This window comes from Lottia gigantea (assembly GCF_000327385.1).
Source record: "Lottia gigantea unplaced genomic scaffold LOTGIsca_1, whole genome shotgun sequence".
NCBI classification, from domain to species: domain Eukaryota; kingdom Metazoa; phylum Mollusca; class Gastropoda; family Lottiidae; genus Lottia; species Lottia gigantea.
This window is the reverse complement of record NW_008706746.1, coordinates 8,507,655-8,532,750: the sequence shown is the minus strand read 5'-3', so window position 1 is coordinate 8,532,750 and position 25,096 is coordinate 8,507,655. Positions and strand designations below refer to the sequence as shown.

Sequence of the window (25,096 nt, the reverse complement as noted above, 5' to 3'; positions counted from 1 at the left end):
AATATTTCTCAATAACAATAGTTTTATATCTATATCTATATATATAGATAGAAGAATATATTCTAGCACAGTGCTTCTCAACAGGGGAGGAATAGAAAAACCATGGGAATAGATTTGGAAGAAGCCTTTCAGGGAGGAATGATCTCACAGAGGTTGAGAAGCACTCTTCTAGAAAAGTTATTGGTGCACCAAGTTTATTCTTAAGTAGTTATGAATACAAAATCATATCACATTCGTGCTTGTGGGTAATTTGGTTGAAATTGTCTATAAATAGTAACAACAGCAGCTCCACCTATACCAAAATTATGTTGTAATGCCGTTTTAGCTTCATCAACTTGTCTTTTACCAGATTTACCTCTCAACTGATTCACCAACTCATAACATTGTGCTAAACCTTTAAATGAAAAAATATATTGTGAATTAGATATTATATAAAAGAATGACAGCAGGTAAAAAAAAAATATGCTTGTTTACAACAAAGATACATATATACTTCCTTCTAAGGATGTAAATTGGAAATCCCCCAGATTATGTCAAATATGGAAGTATTTGTTACTCAAGTCTAGCTTGCAAACCAAGGTAAAATTTCATGACGAGTTCCCTTTGTCAGTAAAACATCATAAAGGCTGGCATGAAAAAAAACTTTTATTGCACATGTGGCAAGGAGTAGAGGCCAATTTCTAGAAAGTTGGAAATCTAAAAAGAGTATTGTTATAACACTAAACTACTGTTTTCATTACACTTTTCACAATACTTATATATATTAGACTTTTTTTTCGGTGTGAATCTTGGCCATGGACTACTATCTTTGAATACAGTAACAATGTACACTACCTGTGGCACCAATAGGATGACCTTTGGACTCTAATCCACCTGAAGGATTAACCACACGCTTTCCCATCCAACAAACTTCTCCACCATTTTTATTTTTCTTCCAAGCCGACTGACGAATTAAGTCACATCCACGCCCTTCACCACAGAACTGTAGAGCCTCGTACATAAACAACTCATTTAATGAGAAACAATCGTGAACCTCTGCCACATCAATATCTGAAGGCAATATATTGGCTTCCTTGTAACATTTGTCTGCAGCAAGTTTGGCCATATTGAAGCCAGAGAGGTCCATAAAACTTTTATCAAATGAAGAGGGCAAATCTGTTACCATGTTCTGAGCAATAATTTCAACTGCATTCCCTTCCAGGCCATGTTTTCTAACGAATTCTTCTGAGCACACAATCGCAGCTGCGCTACCATCAGCAGTGGGAGCTGACATCCAAAATGTAACTGGGAAAGAGAGCATGCCCTTTTTACTTATTGTGTCTCTATCAGGAAGTCTTTGTAAGGAAGCTTTAGGATTGTTCAGCCCTTGTTTACGATTTTTGTATGCCACTTCAACGAAGTCCTCATATTTTGCATGGGGATACTTTTTGAGGTACTCTCGACCAGCATAAACAAATAATTTGATGACATCTGAAGTCATATTGTTCATATTCTCTTTAATAATCCCAGGCTCCGCACCTAGAGCAGTCATGTGATCAAAATGACGTTTAACTGGTGATGTTTTATCAGTGTACTTTTCTGACAGTCCCTGTTCCATTTTTTCAAACCCTAAAATATTACAAAAAAACAACAGTTAGTCAAAATGAATCAATGCCATTCCAATTGCTCCTGAAGCTCTGATATTTTGTCCATCAATTAGTTAATCTGCATGCCTCAATTAAGAGATTTTCTTCTGCAACATAATGTATAAATTAACTATGCTTGCAGGACAACATCTAACAACAATCATTGTAGTATGCATGGAATAATGTGAATTTGTCTATCAGAGACTAGATAAGAATCAGTAAGTCTTTTATTAAAATTATATTTGTGATAATTTCTTTTTTCTTTTTTCTTTAGTCAATAAATTTATGTACGGTATTTTTATCTCTTTACCAGAAAATAGATAAATGAAATTAAATTAAAATATGGTACTCTTCTTGTGATCTAGGCCAGTCCTTGTTTACAAGAGTATCTTCTATGACCCCAATAGTATCATTAATCATAAACCTACCAAGAGCCATAACACAGTCTTCTACCCCACTCTGTATCAGTCGTCTAGCTAACATTAAAGCTGAGGAGCCAGAAGAACAGTTATTATTGACATTATATACAGGTACTCCAGTCAACCCTAGCTCATAGATAGCTCTCTGTCCACTGGTAGGTTCCCCATAACAATAACTAACTACAGCTGACTGGATGTCAGAATATTGTAAGCCTGCATCAGATAGAGCTTCTTTACCTACAGATAAAATATCATTCAATATATAATATTTCAAACAGTATAGTAAATAGTTTTAGACAGTGTAGCCCCAAAAATCATGCTTCTAGGATTTGATATACGGATGGGATATTGCTCTTTTAAGGGTCAGACATAAAATGTCTTTTTTTTATGGCGGTTGCTCCAATCCATTTTTGGAGGTTAACCATGACAAAAGACAAATTTGGAATAACATTTGGTATCTCTACAAAGCTGAATCATCATTGAATGCATAAAACATTACCAAATATTCTACAATGTCTGTATGTACCACAATAAGGTTGAGGACAAGCCTAACCTTGGACTGGTATTATCATGAAGTCAATCATAGATTAAGCGATTAATTTGAAAAGTATAAAGGCAAAGGTTTAAAAATTAAGCTGAGATTACCTGCTTCTCTAGCCATATCAGGATAATCCCATTTCTTAGAAAATGGCTTCTCAAACTTTGTCATTCCAACACCAACCACATACACTTTCCTTCTATTTTCTTGTGCCATCTTTTATCACCAGCTTTATCCTGCAAGGTTCTAGAGTGGCCTTCTACAGAGTGTCTGAAAAATAAACAAATGTTTTTTATTCACACTGTTAGTCCTACATGAAGGACATAATGATGTACATGTTACTAACATATTTTTTTTAGTCAAATTAGTGGTCTTGTCTTTTGTGGTGAAGAGAGGCACCCAGTAAAAAAGAAAAAAATGTCAGATTCAATGGACAAGTTGATACAAACATCAATGTATTATTTCCTAACATACAAAAGAAGAAGTTGTTAAGTTATAGAATTATTATTCTCTGATCGTTGACCAAAGTTCATTCAAAATCATTGTTTGATTACAAGCTGTGTATACAAATAATAAATATAAAAGAAAAAGAAACTGAATGCTTTTTTCTTTTTGAAAAATATAATGCGTTTATGATTATGTAACATTTAATTATTTTTCTCGATAAATATACTGTAATAATCAAATAAACGAAGATGCTTTTCAGCATAACCATCGCTTACTTGAATATAATATTCTTTCCCTTTCTGATTCTATATAAAAAAAATTCAACATTGATTCTAGAATTTGTACACAGCGTATACAGTGTTGCCAGATTAATTACAAGTCTCAGACTTGTGAAGATAAACAAAAGTACAAAGTTCACTCAAATTCAGAATAAGAGAGTTTGTTGAAACAATTTGACTGAAACCAGAATACCACAGACAGTGTTTTCTACTTGAACCTGATAAAATGGCAGCTAATACAGGGTAGGTATTTAAATGTCTAAAACTTTCTTCAAGTTTTGCATAGTGCAAGCCAAATTGCATTGGGATTGGTTTTACATGATGTGATAAATAAAATGTAAGTGCAAAGTGGATTCGAATTTTTCATTTTTGCTACTTCTGAATAACTATTAGATTTATGAGTTCAAGATGCCAATAATGGTTTTTGGTGGTTTGACATCTTGGATTTTTGATGTAATTGACTTGAACATCAAGATTTAGATTTTGAAGCACTCGGTCTATAGTGTCTTTATTACTGTTATGTACTAGATTATGAAATATTAACTTTCTTACCTACAGAAAATTGGCTGGAAAGACGCTGTTTATAACTGGAGCCAGTCGAGGGATTGGTAAGGCCATAGCCTTGAAAGCAGCTAAAGATGGTGCAAATATAGTAATAGCTGCTAAAACTGCGAAACCACATCCAAAATTACCTGGTACCATTTACTCTGCTGCAGAGGAGGGTGAGATCAAATTTTAGACCAAGTTACTTGAAATGAAATTGGGCAGAGTTTTCTCATTTGACTTTTAGTTCTCAATGTAGCTAGACTAATAAAGATTTGCAAATTGTTTAAGGTTTCAAACTTGTAGGAAGACATTTTGCAATAGACCTATGTCTACAATGTGTCCTTCATCTAATGATACTGATACCCCTTATATTTCTCACTTGCATTTGATAAGAATTTGATACAGTTTCACTTATTGAGTGAATTCATTTTGAAACTAAGGGTGGTTTAAGTTATATGCTTCCTTGCAGGTAAGTATGTGTATTGATAACTCTAGTTTATATATTATATTATAGTTGAGAAGTTAGGTGGTAAATGTCTACCCTGTATAGTGGATATAAGGAATGAGGATGAAGTTAATAAAGCTGTAGAAGAGAGTGTAGCTAAGTTTGGTGGAATAGATATCCTAGTGAACAATGCCAGTGCCATCAGCCTTACCAATACACAAGATACTCCCATGAAGAAATTTGATTTAATGATGGGTATTAATACTAGAGGAACATATTTATGGTAATTTTCTTTGTAAAATTTTTAAGTTTCAGTTTATAGCTTGTCTGGAATTGTACATCTGTCATGCAGACCTTCATAAATTAGGAAAAATTGGTAATCATCATATGCACATAATGTAACTTTTGTAATACTCCTGCATATGGAAAGCATATTAAGAGTGCAATGTATGACTGAAACAATCTACCATATGTTTTGTTTGTGCAACCCCTTGCTAGGAATAGCAAAACAGAATTAGCCAAGATTAGTAGGTTACATGTATAATGAATTATAAAAAATACACTCAATTAGATGTGCCATGTAATGACAATATTGAAATATTTGTACTATTTTTTGTTTCTGTTTTAGCTCTAGAGTTTGTCATCCATATTTAAAGAATGGTAAAAATCCACATATTTTAAATCTGAGTCCTCCATTAAATTTAAATCCTATATGGTTCAGAGGTCATGTAGGTAAGAAACGTGTTTACGATGTCGTCGATTATTTTTGTGTAAAATGGCAAATTTGTCTACTGTCTTTTTACTTGAACTTTATGATGAAAGAAATATGCTTATATCCTTTTTTTTTTACAATAGAAATATGAATTTTTTTTTTAAATTTACATTTCAATATTCTTTTTGTCCTTAATTTTTGCTCTATATTAAAGATATATTCCCATTTATGAATACATAAAACAAATATATATACCTATACTTAAAAACAAAATATATTCAGTCAATATTCCAATCAAAATATCAAGAAAATATGAATGGAATATAGGAATGAAAAACCATGTGATCATATGATGTGATGTTTATGATCCATTGACAGTTGGAAATTGACGAAGAACAGGTTTTTGCTTCTGTTTGTGTTGTTACCTGAAGAGAAAATCAATTTAAACCTGATCTTCTTTCAGCATACACCATGGCTAAATATGGTATGTCTATGTGTGTTTTGGGTATGGCAGAAGAGTTTAAGAATGATGGTATAGCTGTCAATGCATTATGGCCCAGAACAGGTAATATAATAGATTTTACTTGAATATGTTGTTAGATTTCTAAATCTGCAATAAAGTGAAAGTGTAAGTTTGATATGCTGCCAATAATTAAACTGAACTCGCCCTCAAGTAGTTATTAGAACGGGTGACAAGAATACTTTGATGTTTAAAGAGTTTATTGTGATATCATTTTGTATGTTCAAAACTCACTATTATTATGAACTTTTTAAAAATAAGTACAGTGAACTGTCAATACAAAATAATTTTGGTGTTTATTCTGACCCAATTCTCTAAGAGACCACCTCCTTTAAGAGACCGTTTTCCATTATTCCCTTGAGTGGTCTCTTAGTACACTACTCAGTTAATCCTGAACTGATAATATCAAAATATTTTCTAGCTGTCTATTATTTTATTTTCTAGCTATCTATACAGCAGCCATGGAGATGTTGGGAGGTGGTAAAGAGGTACAGGCTCAATGTCGTACAGTAGATATTATATCTGATGCAGCCTATATCATGTTAACTAAGGACAGTAAAAGTTATACGGGTAATTTTGCTATAGATGATGAAGTTGTGAGAGATGCTGGTATAACTGATCTAGAACAGTATTCTTGTGTACCAGGTACTACTCAATTTTTTTTTGGTTTTCATTGATTTTCATTGTTGTCATATTCTGTCTGGATGCCTGTCAGCTGAGCATTCATTTGACAGATTCAATATCCACGAATAATGGGTGCCCAGTGGCTCAGCAATTTTGAAGCTTGCTAGGACATTTGTCAAGATGATGTAACCTTCAAACTTGGCAGTGATCCACGTCCCAGTGACTGACTTGGGTAAATTGGTTTGTGGATGGGATAAAATGGAGTCTAATTAGAAAGGTTTTGCGTTTTTTGTTATAAATATCCATCTAAGAGAGTCTAAAGAACAGGTTTTTGTTACAACTACAAAACTATCTATTTCAGGCTCCACATTGTTACCAGATTTCTTCTTAGACTCTGAAGATCCAGAAGCTCTCCACAAACAAATGGTAGATCAGGGTGCTAAGCCTGCATTTAAACCATCTGCTAGCTCATCCTCTGGAGATGGTCCTGCTAAAACCTTTCAACAAGTCAAATCATTACTGAGCGAAGATTTAGTTAAATCTATTAATGGAACATTCCAGTTTAATTTATCAGGTAAATTTTCTATTATCCAATCTGTGTATATATCCTTATAGAATTAAACTGCTATCAACCCTGCCTGTCAAATACTCTTTTCTTGTTAGAAGAATAGAAGCTACACTTTTGAACTTACATTGTATTTCAATGAGACTAGGCAAGCTTCCTTGCTTTTGTGAGATCTCAGATTAGTTCTAAGTCGATGAAAAGTTTTTGAGCTTTTGTCATCCAAATTCGGACTCACATTAGACATAATAGAGTAGCAATTGAAGCTAGTTTTTATCAGATTATGGTAGATTGAAAAGATCAAAGCAAGGATGTTGTCCAATAACATTACTCCGATGTAAAAATGAAAATCACCATGTCTATTAGTTTATGTCAATTGCTGGAGTGACTTTATTTTTCATTAATTCATGAATTTTCCTGTTTTCAGGAGACTACCCTGGTACATGGTACATGGATTTAAAGAATGGGTCCGGAGCTGTGGGTGAGGGAGAGATTCCAGGGGGTGATGCTACCTGTACTATGAGCCTAGACAGCACAGATTTCACCAAGATGTTCAGTGGAAACCTCAACCCAACAATGGCCTTTATGTCAGGAAAATTAAAAATTAAAGGGGACATGACCTTGGCTATGAAATTAGAAAAATTAATGAAGAAAATGAACTCTAAATTATAAAACAATATAGAATGACAGTTGTTGTATTGTGAGGCATTATCCCACTAAATTCTCTTTTTTTTAATCCATAGGCTACCTCATTGAAACGACCTCATTGAAACGACAAACTGACTTGACCTTAAACCTATAGTTTATTGTAAGGAATACAGTCGTCTCTTTATTAAGCTGACTAAGCTGTAAGGCACACTTATTTGCCTGCCTTTAAGGATCTGGCTATATCAATCAATATATATCAATATATATTACTGAGACTTACAGAGTTTTGGTGAACAGCTGTAAAATTACAGATTAAAGCCCTATTGGCCTTTCATATTCTAAGCAGGGCTACTAAAGCTTTCAATGGATAAGTCACTTACCAATGCCATATCTATTATTAAAAGAAGCATTTAGTGAGATAATGCCAGCATCCACTGCTATGATTTGAGGTACAGTCATTTAATATATTGTCAGTTCAGTTCATTGCCATCATTTTGCCTGATCAAATTTGTAATAGATTGTAATTAAATTGTTGTTGTACTTTTCACAGTTAGATTGTAATAAATCAATCAGTAAAGATGTTTTGTTCTATTCTAGTTCTTGGTGTAGATGTAGGTAGACTACAGAATTCACATCATTTCAGCATTATAAGGTCAATTGCTTCCTCTGTCTTTGCCTAAAGCATACCTTGCTGCTTATTCTATGAAATGAATATTCTGTACAGTGCTGTAGTTTTGTCAGTTTGTATTCTTTTATCACCAGTAGTAAATGTATTTAGAAATTCTTGGTTTACTGACATTAACTAGTAAACAAAATTTCGCCCTAAAATATGGATGTTAATTGCTTTTTTCATATCACTGAATCATGGACTACTGATGAATCTATTAATATGGAAGTAAGTTTATATTTGCAATGTGTTGGTAGGTTGCCTGATTAGAAAAGAATGCATTTGCTTTAAAAAAAATAATTTATTCTACCAAAACTTCAAAGAGATTTTAAATTTGAATAAACCAACAATAATAACAGATAATATAAAAGTATAAATAAACAATACTATAAATGATAAAGTGGGCGGAGTATGAATAGTTTTGATTGACAGGTTCACAATACCTGTAGATAAATTAGAGAGTAGAAAAAAGCCTAAACCGTTATAATTCACAGCTGAAATAATACACGATGTTAAATCACTGTCTTTGGTTTTCACTTTTTTCAAAGATTCTGAAAATAAAGTATACAGTCATCGTCAGGATTTCAAAAAAAACTTGTTAAATGTCTTTACCTTATAATTAGGGAATGATCTCGCACAGACATGGCAAAAGTGTTGACAAAATATGCCCTTACCTATATTATATTACCACATTGACTATAAATAACCCTTGAAAGGGATACCATGTTGTGCAAGCAAATGTCCTTTTATAAACTTTGACTAAAATCGGTACCTTAACACTAATAGGTGTCCATTTTTGCGAGTCTCACCTGCTACAAACTTATAATATAATAGGTTGGAAATGAACCAATCTGCTTTGATGATTTTTATGAGATCATTTGTTATATTCACATAAAATGTATACCTGTATACCTGTATAAATGTATAAAAGACAAATTTTCATTCTTTACTTAGTGGCTGATGACTGATATTGTGTCCTCATCTAGATCAAGTAATTATTTAGACAACTATCCTGTAAAGCATTACAAGAATTGTAAGTTATCTACACTACATACCTTTACACCAGTGTCTAACTACTGTTAAAACCATATCAACTATTAAATAGCCCGCTAACAATATATGATTTAAGTTAACCTGAAATTACAATTTTAGATTTTTACTTACAATTTACTAACTAATAATCTATAATAAACTTGATCTGAAATTTACAAAAAAACTCACTTGTACCTATCAGGTCTTTTTTGCTTTACATATGAAGATATTCAATATATGATAAAATAAGTGCTTAAATACAGTATTGCTTAACTCTCAGAAGAGTTGAGTTTCAAATTTATTATCTCACATTTTGAAAAATCAGTACAAAATCTGCAAATGGACTATACAGCATAAGAACAAATCTCGTCACTACAAATGTAAGTATGGACCATTAGGATCAGATTGTAACAAATTACTTAAATTTTCATTCTAATCACTACACTAAAGTTCCTGGTTACTCACCATCCATAATATATAGGCAGCATTACACAATCTGCGTGATATAGGTTCTACATGTGGCTGAACTAGATACAGGAGACCATTAGATATTATACATATTACTACAATATAACCTAATACTTTACACCAATCATATAGTCTTTCTCTACAAAAAACAAAGTAGAGTCTATTAGAAAAAATTAATAACACTAGGTTTATTGATATATCAGAAGAATATTGACTCTTATATTTTCAGCTATTTCAGCTAGAGAAATGATACTACCACAGATAGTATTACAGAGACATCCAAAGTTAACATATCTAATTATCTTAACCTTTAACTTGTACCTTGTTTTATCATAAATTTTTACTTGTGACCTAGGCCAGTGCTTTCATGAGACTATGTTCTCATCACCATCTAACACTAGGTTTAGTTGACAGAAACATAGAATTATTGTTTCATACATTTAAATCACTATAAACTTTGGAAGATTGATGATCTGACAATTGTTTTATATTTATCACTTACAGCATGGGACTTAGTTTGAAGTGTCTAACAGGCATGATGAGTAGGAATCAAATTTTGATGAGATCGAACCAATCAATAACTTCTGAAATACTATAGTCTGTAATGGAGTTACCTGCCAGCTGGTGTATGTTACCTTGTCCTTAATTACACATTAAAGAGATACACACATAAAAAAAACCTCTTTACAACCCTTTTTACTGAACAATAACGTCAAAAAAATATATATCATATCATTATATAAAGGCAAGGCCTACCTTTTTTGGAAAATAAAAGTTCCTAATTGCACGCCAGCCATATAGATAGCAATATAACCAATAGAAGAATAAATTCCCTCTCTATTAGCATCTATCAAGTCAGTTCTAACATCTTGACCATTTCTTCCATTCCTGATATAGTCAGACAGACCTCTATAGGACAAGACATATTGGTACAACACTGCTATTATAATACTGACTATTCCACTAAAACTGACTGGAAATACTGTGAATAATACTGTTGAGAATATCTGTAAAAGAAAGACGAAAACCTGAGATGACTGCTGGCTATGGCATCAGTTGGCATGTGAGATTTTGTCATGCAGCGAGCAACTGATCTCAGACTGACTCTGAGCCATCCCACTGTCTTCACTTTTAGTAGATTGTCTAAAATTACATCAATATGATATGATCTGTCATCAACAATATGTCTGGTAAAAGGGTATCTAGAATATTCAATCCTTTAGAAAACTTTCAATGATAACATGATAATAACATTTAGCAGTTAACACCAATGATGTAAGTAAAGTTAAGACAAGAAAATACTAAAATATTTACCTTTACAGCTGCTAATGTAATAAAGAAATTCCAATGGACACCATATTCAGTGACATGTTCATGGTAGTCTAAATTTTTAACTGAAACCACTCTGACTAGTCCTAGTAGAACTAGAGGTAGACAGGACTTGATCGAATTAAGGATCATTTTACATCTTCCTGCTATTGATCTGTAACAGAGATAACATGTTATGATTTAGATTGGGGAAACATCAGTTTATTGGAGGCACAGAATGAAAAAAATGAAGACCCTAAGATTGCATCACATGCTCTTGAGGACAGGTGAGCAAATACTGGGCCAATGACAGTAGAAGTATAAGGAGATCTCATAATGTTTTACTTTTTTGGATGCAAAATAAGTAGTTTTATGAATGGATTTTCTCAGACCTACTGCCTTAAAGGGACAGGTGTGCCAATTTGGGAGGTTGATTCCAGTCTTGAATATTTGTAAATAGTCTTCAGAAGTACTAGAAATGTACAGAAAATACATAATTCCAAAAGAATACTTCAAACTAGGAATTTTACTCACTATTCTATATATATCACAGTGAGCTGTGAACACTATTACTGATTAGCTCAGCTAAAAATTCCAGTTTCTGAGACTAAGGTATGATTGGTCAAAAAAATAGCCTACCTGTCCCTTAAATGCAAATATGAAATACCTTACCTGTCTCCTTGATGCTTTCCTCTGGCTTCAGGTGACACTATAGCATTGGCCATAACAAAACAACCAACTCCACTGTCCATTAACCCAGTACCGTAAGTTTCAGTCTTGGCAAATCTTCTTGGAAATATCTGGAAGTCTACTGCTAATATCACTACTGCTGTACCTACATTGATAAAGGCTCGATAATAGTCAATAAACAGTCTTTTCCCAGACATGTTGATGTCCAGCCATGATATTTGTTTCTTTTTAGCTGTTTTCTTCTTTGACACCATGATCATCCCTATCAGTAGAAGTCCACCACAAAGTAAAGTCATTAAACATTTTACACTGAATTCATTGAGTAATGTAGCCATCAATAACAATGGAAAGACTGCTAGCATATAGTCAATACCAAACCTAATCCTGAAAAAAAAATAGCAATCATTTATCATTTTTTTTCAAAAAAAAAAAAGCTTAAACTTAAAGTTATATGTTTGCATCAGTAAGTTTTCTTTTGGAACAGGTCCACTCATATTCTTAGTCTTATGACAATGTCATGACCTTGAATAAACCATTATTATTATTGTTGCAATTACTGTTACTTTTTTAGTCACTTTAGCAACTTTAGGCGTACTCAGTCACAGAAGGAAAGGTGTGATGAGTAAAAAAAAAATCTAGCCAGAAGATTTAGCTTAACACCGTACTCATAGCCTACACTTACCATAATGGAGGTTTCCAATGATTCAATGTTAAAAACATAAACAAGGCATCTCTGAGAAGGACTGCTGCAACAGGAACTGAAAGTTGCAATGCAATTTCAAGTTGAGATGTTCCAGAATGGCCCGACACAAATCGTTCATGCTCAGTTTTAGAGGTGACATTTACATCTCCCATATTCATCTACTCAAAGTTGGGACTGTTGATCCGTAAGTCATAAAATAGTGAAGAAATTGTGATAAAAAAGGTTTTGTTTACAATTTTCACAAAGATTCAAGGGCGCAGACATCTTGGTTTTGAACAAATTCAGACCTTGAAATCAGATATACCGATGCGAATACTATCTTAAAAATTTGATTACTTTTAAATGATTGTAAGATATTTCAATCAGAATAACATTTATTTAATATTTAGCTCAAACCATTCTATTATTCTCAAAACATAGACGAAAGTTGACATTAGTTTAGAAAATTATAAAGTTTCGTGTCAAAAATTACAGTGTTACTAAATTTTAGATTTCACAAATATTGCTTGTCATTCCCGAAAAAGAAATTGTGAGGAATTTTTTCAAATATACAAATAAACCTACAAATATCCGTATTGCCAGTTGGTTTAAGTCAGTGAAATAGATATAGATCAACTTTGTTACAATTCATAGTAGATCTTCTAGTGAACATTTCTGTTGACTCTTGTCTACTTGACATTCACTTGCTTTATAAAAACTGTAAGTCTGCAATTAAATTGTGAAATTTTTGAAGTTTTATCTTAAGGCTAAATCTGTCGTTTGCACAAGCACATGACTCAAGTCGATAGAAATAAGATTTAATTGTCACAATTAAAACAATATCTGATTATATTTAATTTTTTCGACCAGAATCAGATACCTGTTGTTTGAGTCGAGGGTTTCTTCAAGTGTTCCCCTGAAAAAAAGAAATTTTACTCAGTGTTAACCAAGGCTCTGGTGTAGTTAACAATAATTTCATTATTTATTTCAGATAGATTGAAAGATGGAGGTTGATTCAGACAGTAATGTGAATGATAATGTAAAAGACCCCAAAACTCTACTCAAAAGATTTTACTCATTACAAGAAGAAAGGGTCCAAACATATAAATTGTTCGAAGAGTAAGTTTTCCTAGAGGTCATTTACTAATAAATTTTCCTACTGACATGGTCTTTTTGTAGCAATGGAATAGCTGAGTCATTAGCCAGTTGGATTGTAGTTTGCTAGCCTAGCAATGCTAGGTGATTAGGAGCTGTGGGTTCCAATCCTTATCAAGGCAAGAAAATTCTAATTCTTGTGCCAGTGCTTCTGAGAGTCAGATCTCACCCCCTAATACTCACTTTACTTATCTGATTTTTCTTCGTGGTAGAGTACTTAATTGTAGTGTGAAGATTGCATTTTAAAGAATGTACTAAAGTGATAAGCTTAAATAGGCATATCAGGAATAAGATTATTAAAAATGATTTCTTTAAGTATGAATATTTTACTACATTTGCCAGTAATGTCTGATTCCAGATAAAATGATAAAATATGATTTATGAAGCATGTAAGAAAGTTTCATAGAAAAAATTTATTTTTCAGAGGTTTCAAGGCATATTTAGAAAGTGCTCCATTGTTGAATTTTCCACTATATCGTCAATTAGTTCATGAAATAACACAAACATTTCAAAATATATCCCTAGAAATATTGGACATTAAAAACTCTATGTGTAACGACCATAATTTAACACAAATAGCAAATAATATGGAAAAACTACAAGAGGAAGAAAAGAAGAAATTGGATTTGGTAAGTTTTGAAGACCCAATACCTTGGTATTATTACTTACAGGTCATGTGTATCACTCGACACCCGATGCCACTCTTTTATTATTAAGATTGCAAGATCAACTGTGTTAGAGATAAATGCATTATCATGGTATTCTTATATGTAGATTAAGACAATTAATATATATTACATATTAAAATGCTTACTTTATTGAAAAAAAAAATATAATGTCCTGCTTGTGTTTAGATCTTTATAATAATGTATTGAAAGCATCCATCATTAATTCATTGAAATGCTATTAAGATTAGTAAAGTGTGAAATATTATGATAAAATGTATGAAGAGCATTTCAGTTGTAGGTCAGGAAAGATAGCTATCTTTTGTTTATTTCTATACATATGTAGACCATATTTGATTTTAATATTTTTTCCAGACTGCTAGTTTACAGTTGTCAAGACAACATAGTAAGGATCATCCAGACGATGAGAAATTTCAGATAGAAATAACAGATGCTAGAAAAAGGTTTTTTTCCTTTTTTTTTTATATTAGTTTCATTCCAATAGAATAGTGTTTTAGCTTACTAATAGTTACTTGATGAAAAGATATCCAAACTTTTGTTCAATTAAGAATTGACCAATTTCATAGTCTTTAGAAAACATTTCCAAATAGAACTACCAAATGCTGTATATAGTAAGCTTGCTAATTTGTTAATTATTGAGATGTAAAGTGTAATTTATGTCTGATATGTTTAATTACAGTATACAAGAAGTAATGGAGAATATCAACGAACTATTAGAAGAAATTAAATTTGATTCAGAAGATCTATATAGTGAAGATTACGATTGATAATGTGCTTCTGATTTGTTATTGAATTAATGCTCAAATTATGTGACTCTTAAGAATTGTGCTTCTTTACCGTGGACCAAGTGGCATTTGCTGTGTTGGCTTAGAATTTCCAATTCAATATGTTTTGGCATCACAATTCATATCAATGCACACTTAAGACTCATTGGTCTTTTTAAAAGTGACCAATAAATTTTGTAATTGAAAGAACAATGACATGACATTTGCTTCAATACTTCTATGCATTTTCCATGCTATAAGAAACACCATTTTTTATTCAACGCTTAACTGTGGTATCATTATAATGCCCTGTTTTGATTTCCAAATCAAATTTGTCTTAAAAACAGTCAAATAAGCATGCCCAATTAAAATAAATACAGTTTTATACTTCAATTTTTATTACATTTTTAATAATGAGAATTTGAAATACATTCAGATAATGATAAATAATTTTTAGCAGGTACTTGATAATAAGAAAACTAAAATTTGTTTCTTTCTGTGTGTATTTCAAATTTTAACCATCAATGATAAGTTCTTACCAAAAGAAGCTGAACTAAAAATTTCAACATGTTTAAGGGCTGATGGCAGTATACATGGAAAGATAACTCATTACTTCCAATAAAACAGGCAGAAGATTCCCATTACATGCTGAATTGAACAGTTTGTACAGAGGATCACGCGCAATAGATAATTGTAAAATAAAAAATATGCATGATTATAGATTCGCACAAATCTAATCCCCTTCTCCTTTCGAGGCTTCATCAAAATTCTCGATCAAATCTGAAAAAGAACAGTATAACTCTTTATTATAGGACACAAGATATAGATTGAAGGAATTTTCTTTGAAATTTCTTAATATTTTTTCTCAGGACTATGTCACAAGAGAGACAAACAGTGAAATTATGTTCTTCCACTAAATTTTATGACTCCCACTCAGAGTTAACAATAAGAGTAAGGTTTAAGGCATTTAAAACTATATTTCATAGATGAAGTCCCTCACATTTTCAAATGACCAAGTAAGTTGTCACTAGTTTTTTTGACTTAATTACAGGCACATAGCCAGACTTGACTGTTTGGAGGGGCAATGGTGTTTACTTGCAGTAATAGAACTGGTCGGCTGATGGAATTTTTAAAGGGGGGCAATCCATTTTTTTTAGGGTTGCCTTGCCCCCCCTGTTGTTACAGGCCTGCTTACGGAATTTCCCCATCTGTTCTTCTACCCATGTGTGAGAAATTTTATCAACTTACCAGGTACATCATCGTCATCATCAACATCCCCACTTGTTCCCTTGGTATCTCCTGAAATCATATAAAATTTAATTATAACATGAACCTTGGGTTATCTGTCAGCATCTCTGGGGAGTAAAATTGCTACATGTATTGATGAAAAATAAGCAAATCATAATTGATTGATAATTGATTCTAGTATAAGGTTTTATAAGAGATACTCTCTTATAGAAGCACTGGACTAGGTCACAAGTAGGGACTGTGGATTTCAGCATTGGAATACATCAATTTTATAGGAAATTACCTACTTCTGGAAAGATTTACAAGATAAGTAATTCAGAAATGCAAAGCGATTGTTTCAGGGAGTTAATGAAAGGGGATCTAATCTACCATGAACAAGAACACTATTCCGATTTATTATTCTAGTGAAATGTGCAAATATTAGGAGTGCATAAGTTGAAAACTGGAGTTCTGCACTTTACAATCTACCAGACAGTTTTCACTTACTGGACCTTTGTGAAGCAATTTTTAAAATATCACACTAATGTAGTTCCCAAATGAATTAAGAGATAAAGTAATGTCTATATCATACCTGCAACTGTTGATGCTAATTTTTTTAAACTACTCAAACTCTCAGCTCCTAATTGGTTTAATATACCAGGTAACATATCGGCGATTTCTAAAAGGAAATTGATATAATAGTTGACAACTTTATTTTAAAATACTTAATATGTATCAATAGTCCTAAAGCATCAAAATAGCATTCTATGGCATATTAGTGTCAAATTAAGCACCCCTTTTGATTCATTGTTGTTTCTAATGAATTATCAGGTATTCTTAATCAAATCATTACGTTCTTAACGCATTTAATTAAGAGATTTAACCAATCACAAATGTCCATGACTTTTTGACCTTTTTTAATCCATCACTCATTGGAATTCTGATTGTAATTCTCCTCTAATTTAGCTAATTATGAATTAATTATGGACTTGTGAGACAAACTGGTATTTATCCAAGTCATTAGAACACCTCTTCTTTCTTTTCATATAAATATTAGCATTTTCATATATGAAATTAAGGGAGCCCATCTCTAACTCCATCTTCAGACTCATTGATTCTGTAAATTTGTTAGTTATTATGCTGATTCAAATTAGTAAAGAAAGGCTGAATAAATTTCATTATCAAACATCAAAAAATCTGTCTTTTAATTGGTTCAGATTGTATTTAGTTTCCCTTGACAAAAATATCGTTTAATTTTGCATTTTAGGAAGACAACTTTAATATTCACTAAAAGACAAGAATTGCATATTGCCACTGAAAGAATCCAACTTACGTTTCATTTCAGCATGTCCAGTGACTGCGAAGGTGTTGGCAGCTAATGATGCTTGAACTTTTGGATTATTAAAATGGATTACTTGACCATCTTCTTTGATCATATTAACCTGTAAAACATTAACATTAATACTATCTGATCATTAGTTCAAAATCAAGACTAGATTATTCAAGTCAAATCAGCAATACCAGAGATAAAAAATTTCTTAAAAATATTTTTTCCTATTCATGTCAGAATATTGTATGTAGGATATATTTCAGAGAAGCTGACTGTTTCAAAAATCAGTTTCAGAAGTAATTTAACTGATATAACTGCCCACTTTGAGAGAAGTGCATGTATTTTTACGGTCGATATCAAGAGCTATTGTTAAAACTTAACAACAAGAGTTGATTGTTTACCTCTTCGATGCCAGGTATGGAATTAACACCCAGTCTTTTCAGGGAACTCTGTAATTTTTTATCATCTGTGATGGTAGTTCTATGTTGAACTTTTCGCTTTCGTCTGGCACTACCCTGAACAAAAATATAACATTAATTAGATTCGTTTATCTCAGAAAGAAAGTGAAAATAACACAACATAAGAACATCAGTTATATGGCAAATATTCATCAATATTAAGATCCTGTTTAGGTTATTTTACTACTCAGTGTCCTTATTTCAACAATTATTAGCTAATGATAACATATTCATTTACAACATGTCTATTCAATAACCAATAAGGTAGAACTGCATCAATCCATAATCTCTCTTTGTTCTCAAAATCAATTACATATATTTACCTTGCCTCCAATACGAACTTGTTCAGCTTTATTTTGTAATAACTTTAATTTTTCAGGATTCATTTTTTCAACTTATATCTTTAAATCTAAAACAAGAATTGAATTAATTGGATTTATCTTAATGACACCATTAAGTCTTAATCAAAGGTTTTCAATGACGAGTTATTGATGGGACCCACTTGCAATTGGGATAGAAATCACTAAGATCAGGTCACCATATAAATGATAAAGGGGGGAAGCTGTGGCATGGCACATGTGAAGTACTGGTAATAATAGCTTCTTACTATTTTATAATTATAATACATGAATTTTATTCACAATCACATGCAATTGTATTAATTATTCCATACCAGTAAACAGTTGTACCTATTTGTTATCCTTTCAAACTCAAGACTAAGGCTTTAGGAGGAGCATGCACAAACAAGATCAACCAAATAAATCTGAACAAAGAATCAAGGATGTTAAAAAAAGTAGTTCAGACAAACCAATTCTTCATTTGTCATCAGTATCAGACCCACATGAATTAATCAAGTAAAAAGACAAAAGAGGATCAAGTTGTGATAGTCTTATGTGCTAAGCCTAATTGTCAAAGATTGGATGAGTCGAAATGTGCGTATGATTTTGTTTCTGAAATAAGAGTTCATAACGTTAGAATTTCAGGGCTACATGGGATCAAGGCGACACAGATTCAAGCCCTTTGCGCTTAAACAGCCTCGGGCCTAATTAGGTAACAATAGGATAATAAACAAAGGGGATATACCTTATTTATAAGTTGTAATAAACAGACCCACGAGGTTCTCTAATGGCCGTCTAGAAAGGAATCATGACGTCATTGTTTCTTGTGCACCTTAGAAATTAGTCTCTAAGCAAAATGTCAATGGAAAAAATAAACCATTAGATAATTTCTCCGTCACGAATTATGTTTGACAACTTAAATTTTTTTTACAGTTTTTGTTTTCTTAAACTAGATTGGTCTAAATTATTGTAATAACCAAATAAAAAAATAATTTTCTCCTTGTGAAATTGGGTTTTGAGATTACTGCGGGAAAGAGGTGCACAAGAAGGCGCGAACTTTTCATGCTGTCGGTGGTGAATCGTCAGATCTGTTATTTGCTATGAAAAATACTCTGGCTGACATGGCTACTGAAAATGCCGCAAGCTCTAGCACTGCTGAACCTACCCCAGAAGAAAGGTATCATCCAAATTTTAATTGACAGCGCGGTTTTTCGTCTTTCTTTTTAGAAAACTAAATGAAAATGTCTGAGTAGATTAGGATCAAAACAAAGTAGCCTTTGTCTTCCAGACCGTTTGTTGAATGTATATTTTTTATCACTGATTAATTGTTTTGATTTAATACCTATTTTTGTCCCTATAATTGATATTACTGTAAAAAGTTAAATGGCAATTAGTATCATCCAACTTATAACCAATAACTTACGATTCCGGTGAGGGATGCTCTTGCTGAATACCTACCAGTCAATTCGTTGAGAAAATTTTGTGAGAGAACTCATCAAGTCAACTCGTCTACAAAATTGAAATGATCGTAAACCCTATTTGTTGACTGGTACAAGAAATACTTTCTTTATATTCATCATATTACAACTTTTCTACTAACAGTAAACTTAAAACATAGTTTTGTCTTGTCTTTCAACTTAAAACCTTCCAATTAAAAATGACAGTCGTGACTCTATTATAGCGTGGGTATGATTCTTTCTTGGTAAATCTAGCCTTCAGTAATCAACATTCGATTAGAATTTTAATTCAAACCAACAACATCTTTATTACGATAATTTCTTTGTAGGCAAGTAGTCTTTTTGTTTTTTAGACAAGTCATATTTTAGTTTGTAGGCAAGTTAACTCACTTTGTTAACTGTAAACAATTTGACTGAACACCCTCTCGCTTGAATGTAGTGAATTATTGTCTCTTTAAGGGCCAAGGATACAACAACAGCAGTTAATCTGATGGCACAAGGAAAAAGAAATCTGATTTGTGGTGAAATTCCGGCAGCTGTCAATCAGTTTCAAGATGCTTGTCAACTCTTGTAAGGGTTATTTATCAATTTATGATTGAATTCTGACAAAACGTGGAAGCTGTCTATATAAATGTAAATTTTACAATTGAAACTTATCAGATTGTTTTGAAGTCAAATATTTTTTTATTTCAACACAAGATTGATCTCTAGCAGATATGTACAATTTTGAACTACTGATTTCAATGAGCTATTAAGTCGAAATACTGACATTTCTGCACAGTAATTAAGAGGCTCGCTTTATTCACATTTGATGGATGTTCCAGTTGCTAGTGACAATTGACATTACTTTCAGGAACAATTAATTCTGAAAATTTAACTATATGATTTGGTAATTTAGATCTAAAAATTATGGCGAGATGGCAAAGGAATGTGCTGAAGCATATTTTTGCTATGGACGATCATTATTAGATTTAGCAAGAATGGAAACTGGAGTATTAGGCAATGCATTACAAGGAGGTAATTGACAATTTATCAAATGTTGTTAAGATGGACATCAGATATCAAACTTATATTAATAACAGTTTCACATATGCAACCATTTAGTAAAATAGAATTTTTGAGGAATGGCGTGAAACTTAACAGAAAACTTATCCTTTCCGTGGCTTTTTCCAGGATGTTTGTAATATGTACAAAATTGCATGAATATAAACCTCATTAGGTCAACAGTTTTGACTTTCCAGTCTGGATAAAATTTGACAGAACAATAAAAGGAGTGTAAGACAATGAATATTATGTTAAATAAGACAATTTATGGATATATACTTCTAGAATATTTATTACTTCAACGTTTCAATGTGGTTCTCACACCGTCATCAGGTATATAATGAATATTATGTTGGTAACTGATTATATAAAATTTGTAATTTTCAGTTGATGTTGAAGATGAAGAAACAGCTGATGAAGAGAAAGAAGAAAAAGATCAACAATTTGAAAACGCTAATAAACTTCCAGGTAAGATGTTCATTTTTTTGTATTCTCGACTTTTTCGTTAAATGTTGTGTTTTGTCCCTTGAATGTTAATGTTATAAAGGAGATATGTGCTGAAATTCAATTCTGTTCATTAGACATTTTGGATCTATTGTTTTCATTTCTGAGAATGGAATTCAAAATATTGTTAGGTTCAAGAGATATGTTGTCTCCTCAGTGATCTTCAAATGAAGACTAAATCCTTGATAAAGAATAGTTAACATTACTGTAAAGAGTGTAATCGTAAGTGCTACAAATCCAATTGCCAATTTATTAAATGTGTAAACAGGTGAAGAGCGTGAAAAACTACGAGAGGAGGTATATGATGCTATGGCAGAGGAAAAGGAGGGTAAGAAAGATGAAAAAGAGGCCAAGAAAGATGAAAAAGAGGCCAAGAAAGATGAAAAAGAGGCCAAGAAAGATGAAAAAGCAGAGAAAAAAGATGAAATTAAGGATGAGAAGACAAAAGATGACAAAAAAGATGAGGCAGAGAAACCAAAAGAAGAAAGTTCAATGGATGTAGATGAAGCAAAACCTTCTGAAGCTGATAAAGAGAAGTCAAAGAATGATGAAAAACCAAATGATAAAGCAACTGAGGAATCAAAGGAAACAGATAAAGAAGGAACAAAGTCTGAAGAAAAAACTGAAAAACCAGAAGAAAAATCTGAAAAACCAGAAGAAAAATCTGAAAAACCAAAAGAAAAATCTGAAAAGCCAGAAGAAAAAAAGGTTGAAAAAGAAGCAGAAAAGACTGAAGAAAAATCTGAGAAGACTGAAGAGGAAATTGTAAAAGAAAAATCTTATAAAGAAGCGAAAAAGGCAGAAGACAAAACCGAAAAGACTGAAGAAGGTATGGATACAACAGAAAATCAAGAAAAGCCAGAAGAGAAAAAGGAAGATGGCAAAGAGAAGAAATCTGAAGAAGCAAAACCAGAAGTAAAGCCTGAAGCTGATTCTAAAGATGCCGAAAAAAAGGAAGAAAAAGGTGATGAGAAACCCAAAGAAGAGAACGCAGATGTTGAAATGGCAGAGAAAGATCCAGGTTTTCTTTGAATTATTGAATTCTTTCAATGAATTGTCTAACTGCATGAAGTTTTACTTGCCACTTTGCACGTTTTATTTTCAGAGATTTAAAGGGACAAACCATTTTCTTTTTTCACAATTTATATTGAGCTAAAATATATTGTTTTGTTTGATGTTCAGTTCTAGTTGATTGTTTTTGTTACTGTTCAGTTTTGTTCTTTGTTTTGATATCAATGTCATCTGAAGGATGACATCACTACCGAATAGATACTTTGCTTGGTATTTGAGCTTTCAGATTACAGTCCTGACTTCATATGAGAAACTACACTGATATGTCAAATGTACTCTCTTTGGTTGACACAACAAAGCCCTGTGTGCCTAGGTTCTCAAAAATCAAAAGAAAACTAATTTTTGAAAGAAATGCCATCTGTTCTACATTTTGTCTTGACACTTTATAGAAAATGATAATTAAATAATGATTTTCTATGCCTAACCATTTTTGACGGTTTGATTTTTAATTGCAGATACGGGTGAGAGTAAGGAAGGAGAAGGAGAAGAGGGGGAAGATGAAGAAGAATGCGAAGAGGGTGAGGAAGATGATGAAGCAGAGGAAGAGGAAGAAGATGGAGAAGCCAAAACAGATGTCAGTTAATGATTTAAATATTCAGCCATTTTGCTGGACAAGCTGGCAAATAATTTTTTTCATTTTGGGATTTCACATGCTTTGCTTTTGTGGTTTGGAAACAACGTTTTTTTTTTTAGATATCTTGCCATGTGCTGGGCCGTCTAGGATGGAAATAGCTGTTTTTGTGAACTGTAGTCTGCTCTAGTATCATTTACTTTGCTCATTGCATGGCTTTGATTGCTTTAATAAATTCTTCATATAATACCATGTCATTTTGGATTTCTTTTTTTAGGAAGATCCAGATGATGTATCTAATTTACAGTTAGCTTGGGAAATGTTAGAATTGGCGAAAATGATTTATTTAAAGTAAGTATCCAAGCTCAAAAACTTGATACACAAAGAGATATATATTTTAATGACCGCAATATTTCTTAGTCTTGATTTGATGAGCGCTTGTCAATAAAAAGTATTCTACATCTTAGAATGAACATTGAATTTTAAGCGCTTTTGAATAATAAGGCCTTCTTAGTTTTATGGATTTATCAGATTATCCTAGGATTTTGTTAGGTTATGACACTAGGTAAGTCCACTGAATAATATATAGGTACTCTTATTGGCCACAATTGAAATCGAGATTTTTTGTTCAATAAGCTCTTAACCTACATTGATATCATTTTTCAGAGATGAAACCAAAGAAGCACAATTACGAGCAGCTGAAGCCCATTTAAAACTAGGTGAAGTGAGTCTAGAAACTGAGCAATATGACCAGGCTATAGCAGATTTTAAAGATTGTTTAAAATTACAAGAAAAACATCTAGAACCAGAAGACAGATTACTAGCAGAAAGGTAGATTATTATTTCTTTGTGCCTTATAGCAGTTTAATAGGCATTAGATGTCTAGCAAGAATCTGGTATTTCATTTCTAATGATTATAGTAAATAAATTTATGGATTTGTGGATTTTAAATGTGAGTAAAAGTGAATATTGTTCACTTAACAATAAGAAGACAGTGTTCACAATGAATGGAAGGAAACTAGAGTCCAATAAGATCAAATATCATACCTTATTGCTATATGTTAATTGCTATATATTGTTGTATTTCAGTCATTATCAACTAGGGTTAGCATATGGTTTTATGAAACAGTTTGAACAATCTATAGATCACTACAGAGCAGCTATTAAAACTATAGAAAGTAAAATAGGTAAGATTTTATGTGATCAAGTTGTAAGGAATAGTTACATTTTGACCTATTTTTACACTTTCACCCCTTGAATACCACACTGAAGATATACCAAAAGTCAATCTTGCATTGTCACTGAAATCTAAAAAACTTCATAATGTACCGGTACATGATATTAGAAATACGATAGTAGTAGTAATAGTTTGATTTATCGCGCAAATTCCACATCAGTGTTCGATTACGCTTTACACAACAGTGTTAAAAAAAAAATAGATGATTAAAAAAAAATATTAATATAAATTCTGGTTAAAAACTACTAAAATTAAAAAATTGTTTGAATAATAATTAAAAAGCTATTGCAGTTTGTTAAAACAGTGAAAACACCAAAAATTGATGAAATTCATCATGTTTGTGATATTCTAGGTAAATTAGAAGATTTTATTAAAGAAGGACCCAAAGAGAAGAAAGAGGGAGGTATGTTTATTTGTATTATGAAATTATATAACGGGAACTGTACATTGACCTATTCAAGTTCCTCATTAATGTAGATACAGATTGTCCAGACTTACTTGAAAAAGCATTTTGTGACCTTAAATCTGTTTAAGATCCTTGTGAATCACTTCAAAGAAAACCTAGTCTCTTCATTGAGAACTAGGGAGCCTTGGAGGCTCAGTGAGTTAAGATGCTTGCTTGCTAACCTGAAGGTCCAGGGTTCAATCCCGGCAAAGGTCGAGATAATACCTTCGGATTTTCAACCTGGCAAAATTTACCTCATCACACCCTGCACGGCATTGCATGTCTTCATAAGCCCACATGGTGCAGAAAAGTAAGACGTAAAACTCCAATCATTCATTCATTCATTTAGAACTCAGTATAAAACTGAAGGACTTCTCAACAGATTTGAGATTTATTATGACTCACAAGCTCATTAGTGTGTAGAAAGATTAGCATAATTTGAATATTAACAAAAGAACCGTAGATGATATTCTCCATATTTCCATTTTCCCATTTTCCCATTGTTTGTGATTATGTTGTAGAAAGCGAAGGTTTTGAAGATCCTATCAAACAGGCAGAACAGGAAATAAAAGATTTAAAAGAAATTTTACCAGACATC

The 25,096-nt window shown here is 32.2% G+C and overlaps 5 protein-coding genes across 5 annotated transcripts; 2 read left to right on the top strand and 3 right to left on the bottom strand.

The window, feature by feature from the left end:
* Window positions 1-227: 227 nt before the first annotated feature.
* LOTGIDRAFT_208622 (hypothetical protein) lies at window positions 228-3,105 on the bottom strand (the record flags this gene model as incomplete). Its single annotated transcript, XM_009045930.1, has 5 exons — window positions 3,032-3,105; window positions 2,690-2,820; window positions 2,054-2,281; window positions 832-1,608; window positions 228-394 (listed from the first exon to the last, which is right to left on the bottom strand). The coding sequence occupies exons 2-5, from the start codon at window positions 2,796-2,798 to the stop codon at window positions 228-230; spliced, it is 1,281 nt and encodes a 426-aa protein (XP_009044178.1). The 5' UTR covers window positions 2,799-2,820; window positions 3,032-3,105.
* A 428-nt stretch (window positions 3,106-3,533) lies between these two features.
* On the top strand, window positions 3,534-7,943 carry LOTGIDRAFT_205585 (hypothetical protein; the record flags this gene model as incomplete). Its single annotated transcript, XM_009045929.1, has 8 exons — window positions 3,534-3,550; window positions 3,866-4,029; window positions 4,368-4,581; window positions 4,927-5,030; window positions 5,474-5,575; window positions 5,975-6,175; window positions 6,516-6,728; window positions 7,144-7,943. The coding sequence occupies 8 exons, from the start codon at window positions 3,534-3,536 to the stop codon at window positions 7,386-7,388; spliced, it is 1,260 nt and encodes a 419-aa protein (XP_009044177.1). The 3' UTR covers window positions 7,389-7,943.
* A 372-nt stretch (window positions 7,944-8,315) lies between these two features.
* On the bottom strand, window positions 8,316-12,494 carry LOTGIDRAFT_181424 (hypothetical protein). Its single transcript, XM_009045928.1, has 7 exons — window positions 12,212-12,494; window positions 11,512-11,913; window positions 10,846-10,999; window positions 10,288-10,538; window positions 9,529-9,670; window positions 9,087-9,165; window positions 8,316-8,582 (listed from the first exon to the last, which is right to left on the bottom strand). Exons 1-7 carry the CDS (start codon window positions 12,388-12,390, stop codon window positions 8,338-8,340), a joined length of 1,452 nt encoding a protein of 483 aa, XP_009044176.1. The 5' UTR covers window positions 12,391-12,494; the 3' UTR covers window positions 8,316-8,337.
* Window positions 12,495-14,717: 2,223 nt separating this feature from the next.
* On the bottom strand, window positions 14,718-18,998 carry LOTGIDRAFT_181421 (hypothetical protein). Its single transcript, XM_009045927.1, has 7 exons — window positions 18,915-18,998; window positions 18,155-18,240; window positions 17,775-17,888; window positions 17,377-17,485; window positions 16,636-16,722; window positions 16,065-16,115; window positions 14,718-15,596 (listed from the first exon to the last, which is right to left on the bottom strand). Exons 2-7 carry the CDS (start codon window positions 18,215-18,217, stop codon window positions 15,550-15,552), a joined length of 471 nt encoding a protein of 156 aa, XP_009044175.1. The 5' UTR covers window positions 18,218-18,240; window positions 18,915-18,998; the 3' UTR covers window positions 14,718-15,549.
* A 1,106-nt stretch (window positions 18,999-20,104) lies between these two features.
* LOTGIDRAFT_55307 (hypothetical protein) lies at window positions 20,105-25,096 on the top strand (the record flags this gene model as incomplete). The annotated part of the gene is made up of 7 exons (XM_009045926.1): window positions 20,105-20,196; window positions 20,525-20,643; window positions 21,896-22,089; window positions 23,094-23,167; window positions 23,483-23,647; window positions 23,906-24,015; window positions 25,038-25,096. Coding segments are annotated over 7 exons (813 nt in total), but the record flags the coding sequence as incomplete, so codon positions are not given.